This window comes from Brachypodium distachyon, chromosome 2 (genome assembly GCF_000005505.3).
Source record: "Brachypodium distachyon strain Bd21 chromosome 2, Brachypodium_distachyon_v3.0, whole genome shotgun sequence".
Classification (NCBI taxonomy): domain Eukaryota; kingdom Viridiplantae; phylum Streptophyta; class Magnoliopsida; order Poales; family Poaceae; genus Brachypodium; species Brachypodium distachyon.
The window spans coordinates 1,278,829-1,295,895 of record NC_016132.3 but is presented as its reverse complement, the minus strand read 5'-3'; the positions used below and the strand labels follow the sequence as shown (position 1 = coordinate 1,295,895).

Sequence of the window (17,067 nt, the reverse complement as noted above, 5' to 3'; positions counted from 1 at the left end):
AGTAAATACCGATTCAGGTATGTAGTTCAGGAAAGCAGATTCTATTGAGTCTAGGCCTCAACGCTTCCTCTTGTTTGCCTTCCACTGTTTCAGTGCGTACTGGATGGCTTCTGTCACAGTTGCTAGCCGGTCATCCTTGTAGTTCCACAGCTCCGGCACGCCGTAGATTTCTCTTCCTCCGCCACGCCCTTCGGCTTGCGGCTTGTACTCGTTGATCTCATGCAGCGCCTTTGTAAGATTTCTTCGCCGTACTCTTCTTTTAGTTCTCGGAGCATCTCATCGTCCTCGGAGATAACTTCCTGCGCCGGAGCATCCATTGTTAGGCAAAAAGATGGCCAATGTTAATTCCACACAGGAATACCGTGAGTCTCAGATAGTGGTCAAACACAAAATATGTCTTTTCTAAGGATCATATATAGTTATGAATGTTATAATCAACATAGGGTACACATACTCCATTACTATAAGATAAAACATGACTACTGAAAATTATAGAAATTATATACCGGAAGGTTTCCATGTCCAGTAAAATTTATATGGTTATGAATGTTAGAATCAATTAATATTCTTTACCATTACTTTTTATACCACTACACCACACCAGTGAAAAAAAGGGAAATGTTGCCATGTATAGTAAGGAATTCTACCTCATAAATTTTACTTTTCACACTTCAAATCTAAGTACTATTTCCGCTAATGGCTAAAGTGCAAGAAGTTTGACAGAACACTTGTAATTTATTGGCAAAATGGGTACCCAATTGCCCATGGAAAGTTGACACCGTGGAAATGTTTGTAAAAGTCTACAGTGAAAATTATGAGTAAGCTGTCAGAGAAAAGAAAGTCAAAAAGCATTTGTAATCAATTTGTACCGTGCTTTTCCCGTCAACCATGGCAGACCTATTTTCAATCTCAGCCTCCCACTTTGAACAAAGAGTGACAGCAGTAAATTCTGCATCCTCCTTCGACAACTTCTTTGTGCAAGCATTTACAAATGATTTGACATCAAGCTTGCCAATTCTTTTGATGCCTATATTTGCTCAACCAGATGTAGGTTCCAGGAAACCCTGCCAAACATGCAACAGACAAAAAGGAGAATGATCTTCAGAAGTTACAGAAAAACGACAGGTCATCATCATCGACAGCACCACTTAACACAGTACTGGCCAAGTGCTCGATCAATGGCGTAACTTACGTTTATTAGCTTCTTCCGAGCAGGCTGCAACTCATTGTTGAGATCTGTTTGCCTGGTAATCATATCCTCCTGAACCTTTTCCTCACGCTTCTCTTCTAGCTTCGCACGAAGATCTTCTAATATTTTCTTCTTGGAGTCTTCCTCACCTGGCATCATCTTCATTACTTCCAGTTGGCCCTGCAGCTGTTTCACTTCAATCTCTAGGGCCTGCCTGTCAAGCATTATCTTTTGTAACTCAAGCTCCTTGTCTAGAGCGATTTTATCCTCCCTCTGCATGTTATGCACAGTAATACGCTTGTATAAATGGTCTTATGAATAACTTGAGTGAAACAATATGCCAAGACACAAACCTTGTGTTCTTCCGCAAGCTCCACCAAATTTTCATGGACCTTGAAGTGCTCCAATATTCCCATGGTAACATGATTTGTTTCAACTTCATGCTGTATTTAAATCACATTAGCTTCTCACGGTTATGTGTATAGTACAACTAATATGCTCCATGCATTTTGTCACTGGAACCATGGCCTCCCTACAAAGTAAAATTGTATACCTAAGTTCCCAGCATATTACCTAAGTCCCCAATTGCTAAACCTTCTGCACTATACTATTTGAAAACTTAGCGATTAAGAAAATAAATTGCATGATTCTAATAAACAGAATGTTCTCGTGTAAATTGTCCTCCCCAAAACAGAAAAAGGAGATGAGGAAAAAGAAACAGCATAATTCTTTACTGTGAAAATTTTAGTACTAGAAACAAGACATCACACCTTTTCCATCTCTTGCTGAAGGATTCTTTTGTCAAAGTCACTTTGTGCAGCTTGCTCATCAAGCTGCCTAGATTTTGAGTCAAGCTCCCGAGTCTTGTCCTCCAATTCTAAACGGAGCTTTTGATTCTCGTCAATGATCTTCTGTTTATCTCTGCGAGCGCGTTGTTGGATCTTACGAATTTCTAGTTAAAAAACAAGTATAGAAGACCAATAAGCTTATAAAATCATTAAATAATACTACCTCCGTCCAACAATAGTGGGCGTATTAGTTTTCTTTGACTAAGCTTTTGACCAATAATTACTCCATTAATATACAATGAAATGACACAAAATTGATAGAGTAATTTTTGGTCAAAGCATCAGTCAAAACAAACCTAATATGCCCACTATTGTTAGATGGAGGTGTAGAAGGGTCGAATTAGTACTCTTAAGAAGAGAGATACATATAAGTTGAACGTATAAATAGCATATGATCAACAAACCTTCATCGTGAGACCAATGGAGCTTCTTCATATCTGCCTCCAATCTACCAAGCAATTCGGCTGTTTCATTGTTCTTGCATTCAACGTCTTGAACATGTCTTCCCATTACCTCAACTTGGATAACAAAACTTGCTTCGAGTTTGCGACTTTTACGCTCTTCATCATTCTTACAGTCAGCGAGGGTTTTAAGATCACCGTACTTCCGCACATAGGCCCCAATAGGCCCGTGAGATCTGAAATCATTGGCTCTCGCAACCCAACCAAAGATCTCTGACCCTTTGTACTTCTCCTTCCAGAGCTTTTCGCCACATCCTTGTGCCTCGAAGTGGTTTTCAAAGTCCAATGCATTTTTTAAACCACTCCAATCGCTTTTAAACTCAACAATGGCACTCCCTGTATGGCCTCTTTTTCTGTCCCACAAAGGTATAACCTTCTTGGGGCAAAACTCCGAGAGCTGCTCCCTCAAGAGGTATCCACTTTCTCCAACGTGGCGCCCACTCTTCCATTCAGTAGGCACATTAACCAGAACACCCTTCCATGGCCAGACAAACTACTCATCTCCTCTTTGTTGAAGAGGTTGATCAGGCCCCATAGGCTTTAGCTGAGACTGCGGCTCAGAGTAACTAATTTCACGGTCTTCTTCTGAAGTAGTGTCTGTTTTGAAATTGTGGGAAATGCGTTATCTAGAGGATATGTAAACAGGATAGTATATTATACGGAGTAGTAATTAATTTGGCAAGCATAACACTATACTCCAGACACAGAATTTGGACAGAGCAACACCAAATATGACAAATAACCATCTACACATCGTCAGTGCAGATGGCTTTTTCATACATTACAATACAAGCTTGTAACAAAACGAGCATTGTTCATGAGATGTTAGCAAAAATGATATGGCATTGTCTAAAACATACTTTATTGAGTGTGGGTTTCAAAAACTTTCAGCATCCGGTGTTACAAGAAAAAACTTCCTATAGTTATCCATCTTAATCGGAATACATCTGCAGGCGCAAAAAAACTTACAATTACATGGTCACAGAATGAGCGGTTCATCCGGCCATTGTGCTCTGCTCTCGGATGCACGTACGAGACGAATGCTTACAGTTACAGTTCTGGCTACATTTCATTTAATTATTTTTCTTTATTCTCTTTCAGAGAAGCTTAGCGCGGATAATAAGGGCACAAATGAGTAAACTATACTCCTGTAAAATGAGTAAAAACTGTTACCGGCAGTAACGAAAAGAAGTAAATGGGGTCCTCAGAAACAAAAGGTACTAAAACGGTGCAGCAGCACCTGTCTCACTTCTTGCTGGGGGAAATTAGATCAAACAGCCTCCACTCATGTTGGGCGAAGCCAGAGTTTTCAATCTACATCTAATTCTCCTTTGATAGTACTGCCATAGTGGGGTTTTGCCGACTTAGCATTCGCTTAACCAAATGGATCCGGGGAACACAAAAATCAAAATACAAAGCACCAGTTCTCAATTGGCGGGGCGCAAGCGCAACAGAAACCACAAGACATTTTATCTGAAAGCGCAAAGTAAAGCCACAAGATCGAACATGATGAGATGAGGAGTAGTACTTGCCCTGCCACCGACGAGGATGCTGGCCGGCCACTGCTCTCTGAAGCTGACGCTTCTTAGCCGCACCACGATCGGCGCCGGCCGCCGCGATCCTTCAGAGGGAGAGCTGCCGCTGGCCTTCCGATGGGTCGGTGTTAAGCAGAGCACTTAACGTTGGGGTTAGGATTTTATGGCTCCTTTTCTGAGCGCTAAAATGTGAATGGAGTATTAGCGTTTAGTGCTGCTCTCATAGCAAGAGCGCCTCGACAAGAGAGTGAATGCTCTTGGGAAGACGAACCGCTAAATGCAAGGCGTAGTAGCTTTCATACGGGATTGGAGACGCGGACAAGTGGAAAACCAATACGCCGCCGTTTCGATTTTTCGCCGGTTTCCTCCTTTCGTCTCTCTCGCAACTGATTTCACAATGTTGTGTAGAAACTCCGTTCTTAAATACTTATCATTACTCGTTATTTGTACTAAAACAACGATAAATATTTAGAAACTGAGTGAGTACTACTCAACGGAACAAAGTTCTCCTGCCTGCCTTCACAGCTTTGGTAGCGGCCATTTACACGAAGATAACTCTGTGTTTTTCGTGTCTCTGCATGCTTCTTGTTTGGGTGTGCCCTTCGACACGAAGCTTTTAATGATTTTAAATCCCATTTTTAAACGATTTTGTTATTGAGAAGTCACATGTTTTTTAGTTAGAGATCAGTCAACATGTTTAGTCATCGGATTTTAATCCAATGATATCAAGTGGGAGATGAGAGAATGATGATGGTCTTAAACGTCGACCGAGATTTAAGACTCATTTCTTAATAATTAGGCGACTTGTAAATAACCACAACCATTTTTAAAAGTGTATGTTAGCATTTCAATATGTGTTGAGCAGATAAATAAACTTGTCCTCGAAAAGAACTCGACGAAGCTTTTGGTTTTATCTGAGGCTTTTTTTGTTTCAATCTACTGCATTAGTAAATGAATTAATAAAACTAAAGATCGTTATTTTAAAAGATACTCCATTCATCTACTTTTGGTGTCTCCGTAAGTTTTTTGAGAACTCTTCGTGTAGGCTCTTAAAGGTGCCCAATGAGCCAAAAAAAAAATCAGTTGATGCATTGACCGTTGACCATGATTATTTCACCTCACGATAAACTGGACTCGGTTTAGTTCACCCTTCACCTCACGACCGCACGATTCAATTTGTCAGGTTGTATCGTGACACGGCAAACAAATGGATGCCACCTAGGAGTATAGTATGTATATTTTTTCCCTTCACCAGTCCGTGTCTCTAAGATCTACCTGCCCATCACCTCTTGTGTGTATACCTTAATGAGACATACTCTTTCCGTCTCATATTAAGTGACTCAAATTTGTCTAAATATGAATATATTTATGCCTAAAAAACGTCTAAATACATGTAATAAAAAGTCACTTAGTATGAGACGGAGGGAGTAATACATAGTAGTACAGTATATATTGTGCATGCATGGAGAGCCTCTTCTTATACTGCAATGATGATTTTTTTTTTGCAAGTTACTTGTAATGATGATTTGCATGGACTCTTTTTTTTCAAGTACGGAGTAGTATAAACATGGCACAAGTGTCCGGGTAGCTAGTGGAAGCTCCACATCGATCGGCATTACATACGTAGATGTATAAATTTTCGTCAGTACTGAATACCTTCAGCTAGTGCTGACCACATTAATTGTTGTTCCTCTTGCGTATCGACACACATAGCACCTCCACGGTTCGCATCCACACGACCACACATGGTGAATACCATGTTGCACGGTTAGCGTAAATTTGGATGCTTTGATGAATTTTGGAATGGAACACATCGGCCTTTTGGTGAACCGGAACCTAAAACCTCCTCACTGTAGAGTCACGTTTATTCCACATAATCCTAAGATAAACAACAGCAGTTAACAAACCAAACGAGCGACGCAAAATGAAAAAGGAAGCAGCAGGAATTTGTCCTCGACGTGACGTGCACAGCTAGCTAGTCCTCGTTCCGATACGATGATTTGTGGCTGAAAAATACTGCTACTGCGTACGTCTCTAATTAATCCTGATCTCACAGCGAATATATAAAGAACCCAAATGGAATCAGTCCAAGCTAGGACTACTAGTACATTTTTCCATGCTTCAAAATAAGTAACCAAAAATGAATTTAATTTGAAGGGAGACTAGAAGGCCACATCATTCTGCCAGGAGATTTTCTTTTTTTGAAGGTGAGATTTGGAGAGATTTGATGATTTTCCTTATTGGTTACATAAAGAGGAGCAATATGGGGCATATAATCAAGCACCCAAGTAACATGGGGTAAATTATCAAATCTTCCCATATAAAGAGCGACTCCTGCCGTCTCTTCGGTTTCACTCAATCTCTCTGGTACAGAAGAGAGATTTTAGAGAACCAAACCAAAACCAGGGAGACAAACACAAGGCCGATAAATAGATAGAGAAGTCCAGCTGTGTAGCTCTGTTCTTCAACCTCTGTCTCTCTAGCCGGGGAAATCCAAGCTTAATTGCGTGCGTGGCCGCCGGCAATGGAGAAGAAGATGTTTCTTGGCCGCGCATGGCTGCTCCTGGCCATGGCGGCGGCGGCGTGGCTTGTGGTCCAGGAGGCGGAGGGCGGCGGGCGGCTGCTGGACGCGGGGAAGCTGGAGAAGTTCGTGGACGAGCTGCCGGACATGCCGGTGCTGCGCGGCTACGGCGTGGCGGACGGCGGGCGGCTCGTCGCCGGCGAGCTCAACGTCGGCATGTACGACACCACCTGGGTAAGTACGTAGTTACGTACGTATATACAATCGTCTATACAAGTCTTTGATTTTTCCCCTGCGTCTCCGTCTTCTTCTTCTTGGACGGCTCTTGGATTCTCTTGTGGTATCAGACTGACGGTGACTGTTCGGTGTTCGTTTCTTCAGATGAATGATTTTCGTTTCTTCAGAGATATTTTCTTCCTTCTCAACAAACTGCTTTTCTGCCGTTTTTATGCTAGTCGGAAATTAAAGATTGCCGATGAGCAGCTCATCAGAAACCACAGGATATCATTGTGCCAGCAATTTGCCATAGCTAGAGCTTTGCTGGACAACAAGCGCTCTGCAAATAACCAGTGACTGGCTAAATGCATGCATACATGCTTTAGCTCAAATTAGGATTTTCTTTTGCTTACAAGTGTAGCAGATCACCTTCAAGCAAAAACATTTCCACTGACAACCACCCACTCACTCCCATTCATTTTCAAAGATTCCATTTGCCAAAATAACAGAATGAACAAAACAATGCCTTCTTTTTCGGTTCATGCGCTAAAAAGAAATTTGGAACTTTGTTCTTCTTAATATTCTTATCGCCTCACCCACAAGATTACTAAATACAAGTGTACATGTTTGCATCTGAGGGAAAGCAAAAGAGGAGAGTCTTTGCTTGCTGTGCATGCACGGCACAGTGGAGGGGACCTGCTGCTGCAATTAGATGATGAGCACTGACTTTAAGCTATTGTAAGAAAGAAAGGCTTAGCTAAGATAAGTGTCAAAGTGTCGGCCGATTCCTTTTCCTATCTTTGGGTTTGGGGTGACTGATGAATGTATCGCATTCACGGGTCACCCCCTACGACTGACTGATCACTCTCACGTTGGGAAGTGTATAGCTCGAAATGCTCGATCATGCATTGGGGGGCCCTGCTCACCTTATCGCTTTTGGAAGCCAATGGCAGACAATAATTCATCGGAGATCAGTCTTGGGATGGAGATGGATCCATCCAACTTGCTCTGAATTTCTTTAGCAGCCAAGTTTCTTTTTGCAAGACTTTCTGCTAAATTTACACGCGTTTGTTTTGTCCTACCTGGGCATCTTAGAAATATTGTGTTATTTTTCATACTGACGAATCATCTTCTTCCTCTCTGTCGTGCAGAAATTCCACCGCGACCTTCCGCCGACGAGGGTCTTCGCCTACGGCACCAGCAAGGAGACCGCCACCGTGCCGGGCCCGACGATCATCGCCGCACGTGGCGTCCCGACACGCGTGACGTGGACCAACCACCTCCCGCGGCATCACTTCCTCCCGTGGGACCGTTCGCTCTCCACGGCCCAGCCCCACGCCGGCGTCCCCACCGTGGTCCATCTCCACGGTGGGGTCCAGCAGTCGACCTCCGACGGCCACGGGATGGCCTGGTTCACCTCAAACTTCTCCTCCACCGGCCCAACATTCTCCTCCCGTGGGCCGTACCACTACCCGAACCGGCAGCCCCCGGGGAACCTCTGGTACCACGACCACGCCATGGGCCTCACCCGGGTCAACATCCTGGCAGGCCTAATGGGCTCCTACCGCGTCACAGACCCGACCACTGAAGCCCATCTCAACCTCCCTTCCGGCCCGGCCCACGACAGGAACCTCGTCCTCTTCGACCGCGACTTCACCAGCGCCGGCGAGCTCTTCATGAACGCCACGGGGAACAACCCCGGGGTGCACCCGCAGTGGCAGCCGGAGTACTTCGGCGCCGTCGTCGTCGTCAACGGAAAGGCCTGGCCGTTCCTCCGCGTGGCCCGGCGGCGGTACAGGTTCCGGATCCTCAACGCCAGCAACGCCAGGTTCTTCCGCCTCTCCCTCTCCGGCGGCCTCCGCTTTGTCCACCTCGGGTCCGACTCCGTGTACCTGGCGAAGCCGGTGTCCAGCCGGGAGTTCGTGCTCGCGCCGTCGGAGATCGCCGACGTCGTGGTCGATTTCGCCAAGGCCTCCGGATCTTCCGGCCATGTGGTTCTCCGGTCCGACGCGCCGGCCCCCTACCCCGGGGACCCCGGCGAGAAGCCGGAGACAGTTTCCGTGATGAAATTCGTCCTCCCCAAGAGAAGCCCCTCCTCATCGCCGGAGCTGGAGAAGAAGGAGATGGAGATGGACAAGTCAGCGATCCCGGCGGCGCTGATGGAGAAGAACCCGAAGCCAGATCCGCGGGAGGCGGTGCGGACGCGGCGGATCGCGATGTACGAGTACACGAAGAACGGCACCGACGAGCCGACGCACCTGTACCTCAACGGCGTGTCCTACACGGACCCCGTGACGGAGACGCCGAGGGAGGGGACGTCGGAGCTGTGGGAGGTGATCAACCTGACGGACGACAACCACCCGCTGCACGTGCACCTGGCTCTCTTCGCGGCGCTGGACCAGCGCTCGCTCCGCCGCGCCGGTGAGTTCAGGGACTGCATGCGTGGGAACGCCGCCGACGGCGCCGGCGGGCGGAACGACGTGGTCAAGTGTCGCATGGGAAGGCACCTCGCCGGCGGGAGGCGGCACAAGGTGCCGAGGCAGGAGCGCGGGTGGAAGAACGTGTTCAAGGTTAGGCCGGGATCTGTGACGCGGCTGCTCGTCAGGTTTAAGCCGCTGGAGGAAGAGAAGGATGGGGATCAGATGACTCAAGGCGGCGGCGGACGATTCCCGTTTGATGTCACCGCCGGCCCCGGCTACGTCTACCACTGCCATGTAAGCAATGCATCAGGCTAATATGATTTTTTTTTATTTACCTTGTGAAGAACCATCTTTGTGGGTTATTGACTTGCCTTTTAATTTGGGTTGCAGATTTTGGACCACGAAGACAACGAGATGATGAGGCCCATGAAGATTGTGCGCTAGATGGCTGGCCATGAAGCTCGATCGAAGACTCGATGTTGCAAATCCACGAAGACCATCTTTTATTATAGTGATAGCTTGTTGATTGTTGAGAACAAATAAAATGTGCGAAAATCGACATGCTTGGCAAATCAAATCAGGTGGTTTATTGGTATACGTGTTAATTGTGAGATCAGAATCGACATGCTTGACGAATCAGGTGGCACGTTGGTGTACACGGTAATTGTGAGATTGTCCAGGGCAGCATAATCTTCGAGCCTCCTCTGTTTGACATTTTGGCAAGAGAAAATAGGCTTGAGCTGGGGTGGGCCCAGCGATTTAGAAAACTATTTCTAGCTTAAGGTTCGGTCAGGCTAACCCACTTTTCAGGTCAGAAATCAGCCTGGAACTCCTCTTCATTGAAGTTCAAATATAGAAAAGCGGCTCCAGTATTTCAGAGGAAGCAACTACAATATGAGAAAATAAATAAGATATGCACCTTGAACCAGTTGTTTGGTTCTCCCATTACTGGACAAGATAATGTCAACCAAGATTACAAGATAAAATCACCCAGAAGGTTTCTTCCTCGAGAATTTTTTTTCATCTTGAGGATTCTTCACAATCTAGTTAAAAGTAAAACTTTGACTAACACTAAAAGTGAGGCAATGACGCCAAATCATCACTAACGAGGCCATGGATAACATATATGTATTCTCAGGCACACAGGCCAGACATATCTTTAGAGGTACGGACTGGTGAAGGGAAATACCATCTATTAGTTGGCACTCCGCACCTATATCCCTGGAATTTCTAGGCTCGACCCAGAGCTGGCAACCCTATCCTGGCCTCTTAAGAACCCCGCAAGCTTTAACAAAACATAAACTGTGCAGGGCACCTCACTCCCAGTTTGGACGAGATGGATTCATTTGGAACCACATTTTCCAAATGTTCAGACCCAAACAACAAATGTTGAATGTACATTTATATGAAAACAGTGGGGGGTGAAGTTTTATCATGTTTCTGAAGCCAAAAGAAGATTTGAATACAACTCAGCTCCGTGTTCAACTTTCTTGAACAGTTTCTGTTTTCCCGAGGTGCTCGTACTGGCTGCAGTCTGCTCCTGTGTCTTTCAAGGCTGTGATCAACCGTGGCAAAATTTTACCTAGGGCAAGTTTGAAACCCATGGAGCAGGAGTGCTCCTTGCTCCTCTCAGTAGAACAGGCATCATCAGTGAGTGTGCCGACAACATTTCCTTGCAAATAGGCCTCACAAGCTTTCAGAATGTAGTGGCCACGCTTGCAGTAGTGGCTTTTTACAAAATCTTCGAAATGCTGCAGCAATAGTATTGTGTAACAGATCAGAACAACAACGATTTGATAAAGTTACAGCCAAGCTTCTCAATTGTACAATAGTAAAAATAGAATAACAACTACAACAAGTGAAGTTCTATAATTTGATTACATGCCTACACATGAGAGCTCGATAGTTCCATTTAATGTAAAGGAGTTGGTGTGGGGGGCATGATGCAAGGGAGTTGGTTTCTTTTTTCTCATTGCTCCTTCCACGTCATCATGTAAGTCGAACATTCTATAAGTTAATAGGATTTCTCATTAGAAAGTTACCGTTAAGTATCACCGTGCATATGCCAAATGCAGGTGAAGATTCAGAATATTTACTAAAGACAGAACCTTGAATATTTATCATGAAAATATATTATACTTCCTCCAATCCATAATAAGTGTCTCAGATTTAGTACAAACTTTGTACTGAGTTAGTACAAAATCTGAGACACTTATTATGGATCGGAGGGAGTACTATATAGTAATCTAAAATACATACTCCCTCTATTCCAAAATACACCTCATATAGATCTGTGCACTCGGACCAAGGTAGCTCTCGTTGTGCCTAACCACTCATATTAGATTAATAGTAAATGTATGTGACTAGTTATTGGCCGGATGCGGGTACCAAGAGAAAAATGAGGTGTATTGTGGAATTTTCTAAAAAAATCTATACGCGTTATATTTTGAAATGGAGGGAGTACATGGTGGCTCATGACAAAGGACTGAAAAGGTTAAACATGGTGTCAAGAAAATATTAGTCTAGTTGAATTAACTAGTTAATAACACAAATGCACTGGTTATCAAGAGGGTGTAATAGTAATACCATAGGAGGTCGCCTCAAGATATACAACATGGATTTCAAGCTCAGCAGATAAGTGTTCTCATTGTATGGCAGTGCATTCTTCTCCCCTTCAACAGTACCGACTTGCTTCTCATATCCAGCTTCATTAAAATATGGTTTTTCATTGAGAACCAGCCCCTGAAGCGAAACTAGTACTTGGAGAATACTAGATGATGTTGGATCCCATACTTCATTCCCTCTGCCAGTCCAGGTATTTAAGAGGCTTAAACAAACCTTCCCATCCACGTAAAGATTAGGGTTTACACGCAAACCACCAGAATGATAGTACGCTGACTGCAGATTTGGCAACAGATATTAGTAATGCAAAAGTTGCAGGCAGTATAAACAGAACATGAAGCTCTATGTCTATGGGCTCCCTTACAACGTAAATAGGCAGCAGCTATGGTAGCCAAAATAGAGGCGGGAAGACAAAAAAAGCATAATGGGGTAATGCAATTGTGGTAATTACCGGAGGAACTTGCGGAAACTCAGGTGGAAGATGGAAGTCAAAGAAGAATAGGCCATCTTGGTATGGTGTGCCACTGGCTCCAATAATCACAGCTCTCATGAGATCCATACGATCTTCAAATACCCGGACATAAATGTAATCTAGATTTACAGTAAAAAGAACATCAAGAAAATCATACTATGCTTGACTTTACCATTCTTATGGTTAGGAATGAAACTCAAAACAGACCTGGTAGGTTCTTCTCAAGTATGCTCCATTCCTGCTGCACTTTTTTGACCCACCTTCTTCCACCGATACCCTGCTACAGCATTGTTTACTTGTAAGAAATCAAGAAATTACTGACAAGATATTAAATAGCCAAAGAAACTTATAAAAGAATGCTGTTCGAATCTTGCTTGTTTAAGATGCAATACAAAAGGGTAACAAAGTATGGATGTAAATAATAAATAGACAAACAGAACATACCTGTGCTGTGTTTTCAAGGTAATGATGGTCTGGAGGGCATTGCAGAACATCAAAGTGTTTCAAGCAATCAGAATCTGCAGGCTCGTCAACCATTACCACATCTACAGCCTTCCCAGCAGAGTCGTCTGCTGTCACCATGGTGCACTCCGATGTTTCCATGCGGTTCTCATCTTCGGATTTATCAATGTCATCACCAGATTCTGAAATCTCATTAGACTGGTGAGATTCAACTTCATCCATAGCATCTGAGTTTGATCCATCTAAATGCTTTTTACCTCGGGCAAAGAGCTCACTCGCCAGTCGGGTCACAAAGCCAAAAGCAACAGAGAGAGGACCAGTTGTGACAGAATTTTCATCCTGGGAATTAAATGACCCATTTTCAGTTCCAGCGATGTTCTCGGCTATATTTTGCGAATCATCCTGAAAGAGAAGGGAGCAATCAATAAATGGAACAAAAGGAGGCTAAAAGATTCTTAAAAGCGGCTGGACCTTAAATAAATCGTTAGCCTAGTAGCAGAGAATACCTTTGCAGAATCATCAGGCAAGTCCTCTTCATTATTATCATCAACAGTCTCCCAGCTGGCAGCATCAGAGGCAGCTCCATCATCTAGTGAGGCACCATCATCTTCTCGGCCAACAACATATATCTCATGAGGTCCAACCTGAAAAATAATACAAACTCATTAAAAACAACACAAGTAATGCATGGAGCAGGTTAAGTTTTTGCGCATCACCGGTGAAGCAATAAGAGGAACACAAAGCAAGCAAGAAAAGGTTAGGCTGGACAAGCCAACAGAATGACGAGCTAGTTCTTTCAAATAATGACACAACAGCTCTGAAGTAATAATACCTTTGACACTGACCCATCCCCCCAAAATACTTCAATCTCACCGTCTTGGAAGCCCACTATATTTCCTACCCATGAAAGACCAGGAAATTCTGAACTGGATTCATTCTGTGGAAACTGTTCCTCTGCACCAACAGCAGGTGGCGCGGCATTTGAAGCAGATGATACTCCTGTAGATTCCACCTTCTTGTCCAGTTCCATAGTGTTTCCACCATTGGTTGATTCTAAAGGAGGTGAAACGGATGGCAAACGAACAACAACATCTCCATAGCAATAATCATAATCTGGGTGGCCATCCAGTTCATATGCACTAACAACTTCATTACACTCAATTTCCCTGGGCTCCTCTGGGTGCAATGAAGGCTTAAACCATGATACAGTGGCAGTTCGGTCCTTCGCATTTACGCTTCTAACAAGACCAACACGCTTTGTTTGAGAAGACTCATCAACATCATCAGATACCTTGTCCACAGCATATTGCTCCGGAAAGAACTCATGCTCATTTGGACTCTGGATCGGGATCAGTGACGTTGAATTTACTCCATATTCTTTAGTCCCATCTTGCCATATGACATCAACCTTAGTATATGTATTTGTGATGAGCAGGGCTCTTTCAAAGCTTTCATCTCTTCTTTTTGTTCTTTTATCTTTTCTGACAAAAACTTTTCTACACTTTTTTCTACAAGTTCCATTGTCATGCACTCCCTCCTTCGGAATGGTTGATATGCTAGTACCTGACTCCGATTCTTTGGCTACACACGTATTATCCCCACCTGACATATTTGATCGATCAGCAGGAGAATCACCATCTGTCTGCCTGGGGTTTGCATCTGTTTTAGTCATTTGAGCCTCTTCAGCCTGAATATTAAGGGCAGATTCAGGAATATCAGATGGTAGACATGAGTGCTCAGAATTCAGCTCTTTCATTTTTGACCCTCCAGTTACAGCATCATCAGTACATGATGATGTGTATGGCTGAGGAAGACACCACTCAGTCAATTGCCAGTTTGCATACGAAAAACAAGACAGAAGAATCAGATCCTTTGGGTTCTGCTCCTCAGGAGGAACAGATTCTTGATTTGTGCCACAGTGTGCAGATGCAATCCAATAAACTATAACAGCAGCAGTTTCCACCTTCGTGACAGTACCTTCAAGACGATTTGCTTTCCACAATCCATTAAGCCATCTGGATGCTTTGTACACAGATGAAGATACTGCTTTCACACGCTGCCCTGGATAAAAGGGACAGGCTGTATCTGGATGCATTGGCCCTGATGCAAGCCTTAGGCGCATAGGATCTGCCCTTGAGACCTTGCAGACAGAACCATCATCAAACAACACATTAACATTGTCGAACACTTCATCAACTCGACCAAGCCATGGCCCAGAGACAACATAATCACCCACATTGAATTCCCTGATGCGTTTCAAGTCCTTGGATGATACACCCTTAATCATTTCTCCATGAGCACCTTGCAGATCAACCACAAGACTGACATCAGCAACAAGCCCCATTTGACCAGTTGGATCAGAGATAGAAGCAACTATATCTCCGTGAAGAAAACTTCTGTCAACAATAATCACACTGTCAATATCTTCTGTCTTCTCCGTACCATCAATCCATAACACCCTAACCTTGTTATCTGGTAGAGAACTCTGACTGTCAACATCAACTCCATTACTGGCATTATCGCCATCAGCACCACCATTTTCAGTCCTACGAGCACTTTTATGTTCATTCTCCTCAGTGTCAGTATCATCATCAGTGATACTACTTTCTGAATCATATTCACCCGCTACTTCCAGCACCAACCCTCGGGCATCCTGTTTTGACTTCAAGCTGACAACATCTTCTCTGTAAACAAATATGTCTGCTACCTCTTCAGGTTCACCAGCATCTGCGGACCTCTCGTTTTCCTGGCTCTTCTCAGCAATATCCACAGAGCCATTCGGTAGATCTTCCATGCTTGAAGGAAGCTATACAGATAGGTCCCAGCAATTGTGAAATCCCTTGTTTAGCTGAAACACAGATGATATGTTCCAAAATTAACTCCAAAAGGACAAGCAGGAAAGTTAGAAAAATTGATGTAAAAAATAAAATTAGCAATTCAGACAACATGTCTATCTCGATTGACATTAAAGCCGACCAAACATAGACTACCACTTCTGTCAAGGGAAAGAATTGGAATTAAATTAAGCGCTGACTAGCGTGTAGAGCTGTATGCTCGACAATTGCATTGAACAGCCCTGACCATCAAAGGGATAACGACAAAAAAAACCCGCCATATTCGTCTGCACTGTAATAACGTATTTGTCGGTATGTATACTTCATCCAGTCGACCAGTCCTTTGATTTATCCAAACGTTACACACAGCCCTAAACAGATAAATGTACACTCAGTGCAAGTTCATCGAGGAAGCAATACTCTGCAAGTTCTCATCAAGGAAGTAACCCACTTGACTCCAGACGTGGAATACTTCAGGGGTTGTGTGCACGTTACTCCAACCTCATCGAACCCACTGTTCTGCTGTTCTGCTAAATCTAATGTGATAACTTCTTCTTTTGTTACGAACTCTTATATCTTATTTTCTAAATCCTAACTAATGAAGACATCCCCGAACAAAAATCGCATGGGGGTGTCACTGAACAGAACTCCCTAGTCGCGAAACACCACAACAGCCAGAAACGAAAGTTACAGAAAACTTTGTAGGAAACGGAATATGCCGGAATCAAATATCTAGCAGCGAAGGTGAAGCAACCTCTCTTCATCCTCCCAGCGGAAAACCAATCTATCCCTACAGAGACCCTCGGACCGCGCGCCCATCCATCCATCATCAATCGGCATCATCGACGGGGCGACGGCTCAGCCCCATCAACCATCCACCAACGCCCACGCCAGTACCGCCAGGCGCGAATCGGAACCGGGGCCGAAGACCCCGAGGAACTATCGGGGATACTACTACAGACCAAACGCTCAAGACCCCGAGGACTATCGGGGCGGAACCAGCGCCGCGAGATCAGGGGCGCGGCGGGGCGGGCACGAGGGACAGAGAATCGAGAGCGGCAGGGGGGGAGGGAGGGGTGGGTAGGGAGGGTACTACTGACCTCGGGGCGATCGGGTGGGGAAGAGGATCGCGGGCGGGCCGCGGGATCGCGCGGCGGGCGGCGGCGGCGCCGATGCGTGCCCTAGGGGTGGGGGGTTGGGGGCGATGATAGCGGGGGGAGGGGGAGGGGTGAGGGGGAGGGGTGAGGGGGGGGGGGTGAGCAGACGAGAAGAGAAAGACGGAGAGAGGAAGGAAAATAAATAAAAAGGGAGGAAAAGAAGAGAGGGGCCGGTAACCTGGACTTCGGGTCCGTGTGGGTGGCTCGACTCGGTCGGAGTTGGAATGTTGGATACTACGCTCTACGGGTCGTTGCAGTTGGATACGGTGCGCACGTACGTGTAGCAAGATCTTTCTTTCCTGTTCTTTTTCTTTTGACCGAGAAAATGAT

The 17,067-nt window shown here is 44.8% G+C and overlaps 3 protein-coding genes across 7 annotated transcripts; 1 reads left to right on the top strand and 2 right to left on the bottom strand.

Annotated features, from left to right (window-relative positions):
* Positions 1 to 236: 236 nt before the first annotated feature.
* On the bottom strand, positions 237 to 3,497 carry LOC100825192 (factor of DNA methylation 1). Its single transcript, XM_014898484.2, has 7 exons — positions 3,468 to 3,497; positions 2,442 to 2,991; positions 1,960 to 2,141; positions 1,543 to 1,632; positions 1,193 to 1,462; positions 870 to 1,064; positions 237 to 295 (listed from the first exon to the last, which is right to left on the bottom strand). Exons 1-6 carry the CDS (start codon positions 3,495 to 3,497, stop codon positions 1,038 to 1,040), a joined length of 1,149 nt encoding a protein of 382 aa, XP_014753970.1. The 3' UTR covers positions 237 to 295; positions 870 to 1,037.
* Positions 3,498 to 6,141: 2,644 nt separating this feature from the next.
* On the top strand, positions 6,142 to 9,826 carry LOC100839694 (multicopper oxidase LPR1 homolog 2). The gene is made up of 3 exons (XM_003567822.4): positions 6,142 to 6,788; positions 7,922 to 9,484; positions 9,581 to 9,826. Exons 1-3 carry the CDS (start codon positions 6,558 to 6,560, stop codon positions 9,632 to 9,634), a joined length of 1,848 nt encoding a protein of 615 aa, XP_003567870.1. The 5' UTR covers positions 6,142 to 6,557; the 3' UTR covers positions 9,635 to 9,826.
* Positions 9,827 to 10,093: 267 nt separating this feature from the next.
* Positions 10,094 to 16,795, bottom strand: LOC100841219 (probable ubiquitin-conjugating enzyme E2 23). Of its 5 annotated transcripts, none has more exons than XM_024458472.1 (9): positions 16,681 to 16,795; positions 13,579 to 15,594; positions 13,253 to 13,390; positions 13,004 to 13,148; positions 12,729 to 12,928; positions 12,492 to 12,564; positions 12,264 to 12,403; positions 11,777 to 12,088; positions 10,094 to 10,941 (listed from the first exon to the last, which is right to left on the bottom strand). In XM_024458472.1, the coding sequence occupies exons 2-9, from the start codon at positions 15,538 to 15,540 to the stop codon at positions 10,672 to 10,674; spliced, it is 3,240 nt and encodes a 1,079-aa protein (XP_024314240.1). In that variant the 5' UTR covers positions 15,541 to 15,594; positions 16,681 to 16,795; the 3' UTR covers positions 10,094 to 10,671. The 5 variants fall into 5 exon arrangements, with proteins under 5 accessions (XP_024314240.1, XP_003567875.1, XP_024314239.1 ...); XM_003567827.4 differs by having other exon boundaries at positions 12,492 to 12,561; XM_024458471.1 differs by having other exon boundaries at positions 12,729 to 13,148.
* Positions 16,796 to 17,067: the final 272 nt, after the last annotated feature.

Bases quoted from the DNA above. Each gene is read 5' to 3' on its own strand.
- LOC100839694 (XM_003567822.4), top strand. From the start codon at position 6,558: ATGGAGAAGAAGATGTTTCTTGGCCGCGCATGGCTGCTCCTGGCCATG. The intron at 6,789-7,921 runs GTAAGTACGTAG...TCTGTCGTGCAG, and splicing joins GCATGTACGACACCACCTGG to AAATTCCACCGCGACCTTCC. The intron at 9,485-9,580 runs GTAAGCAATGCA...TTTGGGTTGCAG, and splicing joins GCTACGTCTACCACTGCCAT to ATTTTGGACCACGAAGACAA.
- LOC100841219 (XM_024458471.1), bottom strand. From the start codon at position 15,540: ATGGAAGATCTACCGAATGGCTCTGTGGATATTGCTGAGAAGAGCCAG. The intron at 12,565-12,728 runs GTATGTTCTGTT...ACAATGCTGTAG, and splicing joins ACCTTGAAAACACAGCACAG to CAGGGTATCGGTGGAAGAAG. The intron at 12,089-12,263 runs GTAATTACCACA...CCAAATCTGCAG, and splicing joins AGTTTCCGCAAGTTCCTCCG to TCAGCGTACTATCATTCTGG.
- LOC100825192 (XM_014898484.2), bottom strand. From the start codon at position 3,497: ATGAACCGCTCATTCTGTGACCATGTAATT. The intron at 2,142-2,441 runs GTTTGTTGATCA...TTTTTTAACTAG, and splicing joins CCATTGGTCTCACGATGAAG to AAATTCGTAAGATCCAACAA. The intron at 1,633-1,959 runs GTGTGATGTCTT...ATTTAAATACAG, and splicing joins TTCAGCAAGAGATGGAAAAG to CATGAAGTTGAAACAAATCA.